The sequence below is a fragment of the Clarias gariepinus genome, chromosome 19, assembly GCF_024256425.1.
Source record: "Clarias gariepinus isolate MV-2021 ecotype Netherlands chromosome 19, CGAR_prim_01v2, whole genome shotgun sequence".
NCBI classification, from domain to species: Eukaryota; Metazoa; Chordata; class Actinopteri; order Siluriformes; family Clariidae; genus Clarias; species Clarias gariepinus.
Genome location: NC_071118.1, coordinates 841,439 through 849,843, shown reverse-complemented (window position 1 = coordinate 849,843; position 8,405 = coordinate 841,439). Strand labels below are relative to the sequence as shown.

At 33.5% G+C, this 8,405-nt stretch overlaps 1 protein-coding gene across 1 annotated transcript; it reads right to left on the bottom strand.

Moving 5' to 3' along the window:
* Positions 1-509: 509 nt before the first annotated feature.
* On the bottom strand, positions 510-7,941 carry LOC128507517 (V-set and immunoglobulin domain-containing protein 1-like). The gene is made up of 7 exons (XM_053478494.1): positions 7,780-7,941; positions 6,184-6,344; positions 4,497-4,704; positions 3,521-3,676; positions 2,244-2,360; positions 1,933-2,062; positions 510-797 (listed from the first exon to the last, which is right to left on the bottom strand). The coding sequence occupies exons 1-7, from the start codon at positions 7,820-7,822 to the stop codon at positions 740-742; spliced, it is 873 nt and encodes a 290-aa protein (XP_053334469.1). The 5' UTR covers positions 7,823-7,941; the 3' UTR covers positions 510-739.
* Between the last annotated feature and the right edge of the window lie 464 nt (positions 7,942-8,405).

The window sequence follows — 8,405 nt, the reverse complement described above, 5'->3', positions numbered from 1 at the left end:
CAAAAAGGTGAAATATGGGTGAAGGATCTTTAAGAGGTGATATCATTTAGTGATGACATATGTTCCATAACGGTTTCCTTTTTCACTGTAATTTCCCACCTTACATTAATAAACATCCTTATCTCTGTTTTTGTCTGTGATATCGGTGGATAAATGATTCATTCTGAGCACCGCTGTGTCACTAGCTGTGAGGAAAGTTTCTGTGACTGTAGTATTAATTCACTAATGAGAAAGTAACAGTCCAGAAATGACTTAGCTAAGAGTAAAGATGTCTTCTGATGCGAAACTGCTTGTTAAATTTTGTAACAAATGACATTTTTACATGTGACACACCTCATTAGAAAATGTCCTATATCAGAAAAACACACTTTTAAACAAGCTGCAGGATATTAAACTCACCAGGTGAGCCGTGCTGACGTGAACATCAGGTGAAGAATGAACAAGATACATGCAACTCTCACACCCGGCAGTGATACACAGTCGATCATTTTCCAAAGCTAATTTAAAGTTCTTTGTTTTTATTTCACAAAAAAATTACGCCAAAAACAAAGAAAAAAAAGAGAGCAAAGAACAAGGACAAAAAAAATGCAGTTAAGCTACCACTATAAATCCTGCAGTAATGTCATTGCGTATAAAAGCAAATTACAGAAATGTCATTCAGTATCTCGATTGCTTAAAAAACACAAAAAATGAAAAAACAAATATATAAAAAGCTTTCTCAGGAATGCGGGTGACTTGCTTATTCAGGGACAGTGTCTTGTGGAGGGACGGCCTTATAGTCCACTGCAGCTTGTGTCCTGTTCAAAAGAGAAGCAATAACAAAAATATAAATCCTTTTGTGCTCCTGTTTATTTAATTTTAGTTTAAGTGTAAGATTAAAATATAATTATAATGATATTAAAATTATGAAGATGGGAAAAAAGGAGACCACATTTAAAATCTGAGATTTTTCCCCATTTATTTGATGCATGTTGTGATATTAATCATCTGTAAAAAAAAATTGTCGAGTTTCCTCAAGTTTTTTTTTCTATTCTATTACAAGCACATGTTTATATGACACTCTGATGTATTTGATCTAAACTTTGCAACGTACTGTATGTGTTTGTTCATTTGGACAATTTGACTTCAAAATTAAAAATCAAAAACAAATGTTTTGTTCTAACTCCAACAGTGGATTATTCAGCCTGTTTGTATCAGTGTAAATATACATATTTAGTATCCATAATATGTTTGTGAAGTTTTAAAAGAAAATATAACAAACTTATGCTTTGAATGTGTTTTTGTTCTGAGTCACTCGCAGCAAATTGGAACAAGGGAAAAAAAGTGTGGAGTTTTGTCATGTAAAAAAATCTTAAAATCATAAAAAGAATTGATATATTGATAAATATAAAGTTCAGTCTACAGCATCATCAGCCCGCACATCTACCCGTTTGACTTCAGTAGCTGAGGACAGCTTTTTATTATAGAAGTCCATGACTGCTGGGGAAACTGCAATGGCATTTATTATTTTGCCCAGTTAGTAGTTTAATTTTACTGATCATGTGACAGTGGAAAGCAACGTGATTGGTTCTTTATGGATGCATCACGTTTACTTATGAAATGAGGCCGCTCGCTATCATGTTATGCCAAAAAATATGCATGTTCAAAGCTTTTAAAATAAGTCTATATAGTGGTTTTTAAAGTTTTGTTATAGACAAATCATCTGTGCTTGAGGACAATAATTTGTCAAAATGAATAAAAGTCCAAAAATGTTGCTTATCGTGTTTTGCAGTCAAACTGTTCATATGTAAATTTCCTACTTTTAGTGGTGATGGTATAATTTATTTAAAAGTTTTTTTAAATGCACAAAATTATTTATAGAATTGCAAAATGCATTAGATCAGAACCACACGTCATATTTTATTTATTTTTTCCTGTTGGTGAGAGACTCACTCTCTAGCCTTGGCGGCGTTGTATTGCTTCTTCTTCAGACGATGAGCGATGAACCACACCAGCAGCACGATGAAGGCCACACACAGCAGGGCTCCAATCACTGCGCCCGCTATGGCGGCATCATTCATCTCTGGGCAACCAGATTTAACGAGCTTGTTAACACTAACAACAATGTCACTCGGTCTTCACAACATGAACATTAGAAAATGGTGGTGTGAGAAAAATGCTTTAAATACAGTATGATAGAATTAGCAATGTATAAGTGATATAACTCTCTCTCTCTCTCTCACACACACACACACACACACTACCTGAGCTCAGATCAACAGTGCAGACAGAGGAGCCCAAAACGTTGGAGGCGTTGCACTGATACGTTCCAAACTCAAATTGAGAAATGTTTGTGATGAACAGTGTGCCAGTCTTCACATCTTCAACAGAACAAAAGCAGAAGTTCAGAAAGGACACCTGCACAGTCATGCAATTATCCAATCAGCCAGTCATGTTTCAGCAGTGCAATGCATAAACTTATGAAAATAAAAATAACTCATTGAGTTTGACTGTAGCATGGACAGGCTGGTTTGTGTATTTCAGTATTACTCTGTTCTGTAATGATGAAAAAATCACAAAAGTAACTCAGTAACCCAAATCAGCACGCTGAGCTGAAAAGCATCTCAGAAATTCTTTTTAAAGTTAAAGCACTGCTGTGACTGATTAGAAAAATGAGTTATTGAGTTAATGCACAGAAATATACAGTAGATAAAATGTCCTAATAAACTGGATGCTGAGTGTAAATTTAATTCAGTAATAAATAAATATAAAACTCTGCATTCATGCCAGCTAGAGACAAAGCCACAGAGCGCTAAACAAAATTTTTAATTCTGAAAATTTAAATCTGTAAAATCCAAAAGACACGTTTTTTTTCGTCCCCAGAATCCTACTCCTGCTCTTGCAAAAGTAACTCACATGTTTAGTGCTCGAAAAATAAAAGAATAAAATACATCCTAAACAGGTGCATGTATATATTTTACTGTGGGTTGTATATATATGTTGGATAAGACAGGCCACGCCCACACCTAATTATAAGTGTATGGCCTTGTCACTTGCTAGCGTGAACACAGATTTGCCTTTTTACTGCTCTGGATATTTTGCCCTCTAGTGGTGACTTCAAACATCACAGGAAGGATGTTGTATGTTTTTTTTTCCGAACTAGCTGCAGTTAAAATAACACTAGCTAGCTCGCATGTTAAAGCTAAACTACATTTCAGAATTGTTCCAAATTTAAAGAACTTCTTACTGATAATGATAAATGATTTGCAGCAACTGTGAGATTTAAAGCAGGAACTTAATAAGAACTGATGGTACGAGTGCATTGGCGACTAAAATGTAAGAAGGTTCGGTTGCATGCTTATCTACTCGGTATCTCCTTGCACAAATTTTTACCACTTGTGTGGCTCTTTATAGAAAATTTATAATTTCTGGTCTACGGTTGTTTGGCTGAAGCAGTGAAAAGGCAGCATTAGGATCTCTCTCTCTCTCTCTCTCTCTCACACACACACATGCACACACACACACACACACACACACACACTTGTAATGCCCATCACTTGTGCCCTCATCCCCTGATTCAGTCTAGTCCAGGTGTATGTAGGGGAGGGGCTTCCTTTCTCCGAATGGCAGGTGAGGGTGACCAGGTGACCCGTCGACACGTCTCCATGCACGGCGCAGAATGGGTGTGACGGTTTCTCTAAAAGATAAAAAAAAAAAGAAAGATGCATTTTACAGCATTACTGTGAGGGACGGTGATGTGAAGTGAAAATTATCAGACAATACTTACATCAGTTAAACAACAAAATTAATTAATTAAATAAATTCAAACAAACAATCAAACTATGAGATTTCAGCCTTTGTTTGTCTGTGGCAGGGTCTAAGTGAAACTCAAAAAAAAATAGTTTATATTAAATGTTAGTCCTATTAATATTAGCATATGAGCTGAAAACTGAGATATTTAACAGATTTCGTTTAGAATAAAATTGTAGGTCGATACAAATTATTCAAAAAAGTGAAAAAAAGTAAATACTATATATTACTAGGAGCGTTCAAGTCAAACCGGGACTTGTGATGAAATTTATGGTGAATGAAGGCATAAGTGATTGACATTTACAGAAGACTTAAAGCACAGGACGGTGATGAGCTGCAGGAAAACATTTGAACAATGTTTAACAATCAAAAGTCCTGCTTCGACTTGAACGTCCCCTTGTATATTGTATATATATACATGTATATGAAGTCAATTTATTTGGGCTACTTTAAGGACCCCTGTCATGTAGTTAGGTTAGAGACTTGCTTTAAATTTGGCAACCCTGGTGACTGATACTGAGCTACAGATACATCAGATACCAACGATACATCTCACAACGAGCAGCTAGATAAAAAAACTACTATGTAATTACTCTTAAAATAGATTTTATAGTAACTTACAGTTTAAGTCAAATGTGATAGCCTCAAGATAAACTTAAGTATCTACAAATGTTAAACTATCTAACACTGGGGTGTTATTTTCATACCCAGGACACGGACTCTGCTGTTGCCCTCAGTCGTCCCCTCGATGTCAGGGAAGTTGCGGACTTCGCATGTGTAGGTTCCGGCGTCTGCGGTCTGCATGTTGCTGATGGAGATGGAGGCGTTCATGAAGGTTCCAACTTTAGAAAGGACGTTCAGTCTGTTCACAAACTTCGGCCCAATCAGATATTTTCCTGACTGATAATAGAACACCTAAAAATGAGAAAAATAAAAATGGAACAATATATCAATGTTTATTTAGTATTTTTTCTTTACCATCTCTTTGATAAATGTTAACTTCCTATGATGTACCAATATCATGTACTATTAACATTTAGTAAAAAAATAATTAATATTGTTATATACTACAGTGAAGATAAAGTTTTAGAAAGTTTTGTATAACAGGATGACTTGAAAACATTTCAACCACAAGCCAGACATTATCCTTTTCGTCTGCTGTTCTGCTAATAAAAAGTGATATACATATACAGTGCATCCGGAAAGTATTCACAGCGCATCACCTTTTCCACATTTTATGTCACAGCCTTATTCTAAAATGGATTAAATTCTACAGAATTTTACACAAAACACCCCATAACGACAACATAAAAAAAGTTTACTTGAGATTTTTGCAAACTTATTGGAAATAAAAAACTTAGAAATCACATGTACATAAATATTCACAGCATATACAGTATATATATATATATATATATAGAGAGAGAGAGAGAGAGAGTATTGTCTATATAATAAATTAAAGAATTCAGAGCTCAATTAGATGATTTATATATACAGTATATCGCAGGATGTATGAGTTCTTAAAATTTTTTTTTTTATTGAAATTGAAAATTTTTAACTATTTAAGGAAATTTCAAAAATTTTAATTTTTGTCATTTTGATGTTGTAAATAAAGATCAGTGAAGTTACCATACTGTAACTAGTTATTTGTCCATCTAAGGTAATATTTTTTTTCCAAAAAGTGTGGAAAAATACTTATTCTCAATTTTTTTTAAATAAAAAAATATTATAAAAGGTACTGAAACTGGAACTTGTATATTTAAAATGTGGTTCTTTGCTTAATTAATGGTTAATTAAGCATCATATCCTGCATCACATTCCACAGAGATCATTATTTTCCTATGACAACATGCTTCTGTCTTCTGTCATTCCAGACTTTATTTATGTTTCAATTTGTGTAGCTGGTATTTTTTCAAACACTAAAAGATTATTAGCATTGCGTATGGTTATTAATGTTGAATTGTTAATTCCAATTAACTACATGATGTTAGTCAGTAAAGCATTATGAATGTTTCCTAATTATAATTATCCATCCATCTATCTGTAGTCCAACCAGGGACCGTGAAGGCCAGTGGCGACCATTGTATTTATTTCCACTATGTACGACCGTTGCAGGACTTCTGGTTAACATTTACATTATAATTATAAACATATAAAAAATAATTATCTTTATTATAATTCTTAATTAACAGCAAGCTGAACTTGAAGATGAAAACTGGGGTTTAAGAAACTTTTAGTTTTTTTTTAAACTTTTAAAATTTCCTTTTTTAAAATTAATGTGTATTAATCAGTTTACAAAACCAAATAAGACGTAAAAACTCTGGTGTGATATTAACATTAGAACACTAAAATGAGAGTTATCACCAGAGCTTGTTACCCGAGCGTAGAACTCACCTGTTCAGGGTTATCAGAGCCCGACGGGTAGAGACTCCACTGGACCATGAGATTGGTCAACGGCTGATTGGTGGAAAAAATGCAATCAAGAACTGCAGTCTGATCAAGGGTCACGTTGAGAAACTTTGGAGTAACCTGCACAGTGATCGACACGGTGCCACCTACAGCATACACACCAAACAAAAGAATTACAAACATGGTAAACTATAATGGATCACATTTGCAATTTTTTTAGGGTATGGATGATGAAGGCTGTTATAGCTTGTTGTGGACCTGCTGAAACCTGTCTGGGGTTTGTAACCGCCGAAACCATCAGCATGTGATTCATCAAATTTAACTTGGGATTTGAGATTGCATTATTCAAACTCTTTTCCTTAGAGCTCATTGCGCTTACACTCTAATTCAAACATTACAACACCCCCCCCCCCGCCCACCCCCCTCCTGCGATCTGTTTCAGGAAGAGAGTTTGAAAAAACATAAATTTAATCTCGAATCCTAATTTAATTACTCCAGTTTAAAATAATTATAATAATAATAATAATAATTATAATAATAATAAACAGATTATACTTAGTTTACACCTGCATAGTGTAGTTTGTCAAAGTTAGAACCGTAGACCGTAAGAATAAGTCAACATTAATTCTTAAGATTTAAATTGTTTTGTATTTCATATATATATATATATTGGGGAAAAAAGTGAGATAAAATACTTTTGACCTAAAGTATGAAATTCGCCAACTTATTTGGATTTATAGAAATAAACTGTAAATTAACTCCTGTCAATGCAAATATGTTTAAATTCAAATGCTTCTAATGTGAACAGTTTTTTCAACCTTCAAAAAAATTAATCAAATTTCACCTTTAACTTGTTTGTAAGTGCATTGTAAAGTAGTAATGATAAAACCAGACAAAAATGATTAACCATTGTAATAGGCTACATGTACTGTACATTTCCTAAGATGATTATAATTTTATCTTTTTATTATTTATATAACTTAAATTATACTTTTGATTGTGTAAAGCTGCAATGCCAATTGTTAAACGCACTATTTAAATAAAACTGAATTAATACATTTAATATAATTTAAATTGAAAAAATTTTTTATATATGATACAATACACTGATAATTTTAATTTATGCATTCATGATGTGAAGTTTTTTATGCATGGTTTGTTCCTTTGTCGCTGTACATCACCACAATTGTGTGAGTACAGTGTGAGTTAAGTGTTTATTCCATGGCGTTTTCCTCCTGGTGTAACTAACACTTAAACCTAACTCACAGGTTAAATTTAGAGCAACCATAGTTAACTCATCTAAAACTGGTTTTATCATATAAAAGCTAGTCTTATGTTAGTAGGCCCACACATGCTATAACATTTTTCATATAGGATGGCGGAGTTATGAGAAATCAAAAAGATAAGCATGAAAAATCAAATTCAGCTATGAATAATAAAAAAGTAACACTACAAACATCATTTACTGAATTGCTCCAGTTTATTAGAATGCCTAGTTCATGGTGCTTAAGTATCATATACTTTAAACGAAATAAATATAACAAAATTGAAAGAACTGAGAAACTTGAAAAAATGACTTACCTACAATACTTAACAACATGACAATGGTCCCGAGTGCTGACATTGTTAGATGTTATGAAGATGCTAAAAGCAGGTTTTTAAGGGAAAAATAAAAATTGCTATTATGAACTCACAGGACCCGTGCTCTGTAACAATGATTTCCTTTTTTGAACCAAACTTATCTTTCCAAGTCGTGAAAGGCCAACACCCTCCGAAACTCCAACGAACAAATCAACAGTTGCTGTTACTGTTTGAGTTTGCGTTCCCGTTGCCCATGCACGCCTGCTGACGTTTGCCCTACCTGATATTCTGTCTGACCAGAAAAGAATTAGATCCAGCTACATTTTTGCTATTATTAACTGTTATTTACTCATGGTGCAGACATGGCAACGCTGCTTAGAAGAGCATTAATTCATAAATTTATGCAACTGTGTTGTTTTTAATTTTTTCAGAAACATATTTATTTATTGTTTACATTTTAGTTTCTTCCACATTACTGGAATACGCATCAACCCAACAATTCACTGATAAATTTGATCAAATATCCACAAATTTAACTTCTGTAAAAAGCAATAAACACGTTTATAATTTTACCTTAGAATCCCTAAAGTGGGAGAGATGCAAACTTTTAATTTCTGTTATGAAAA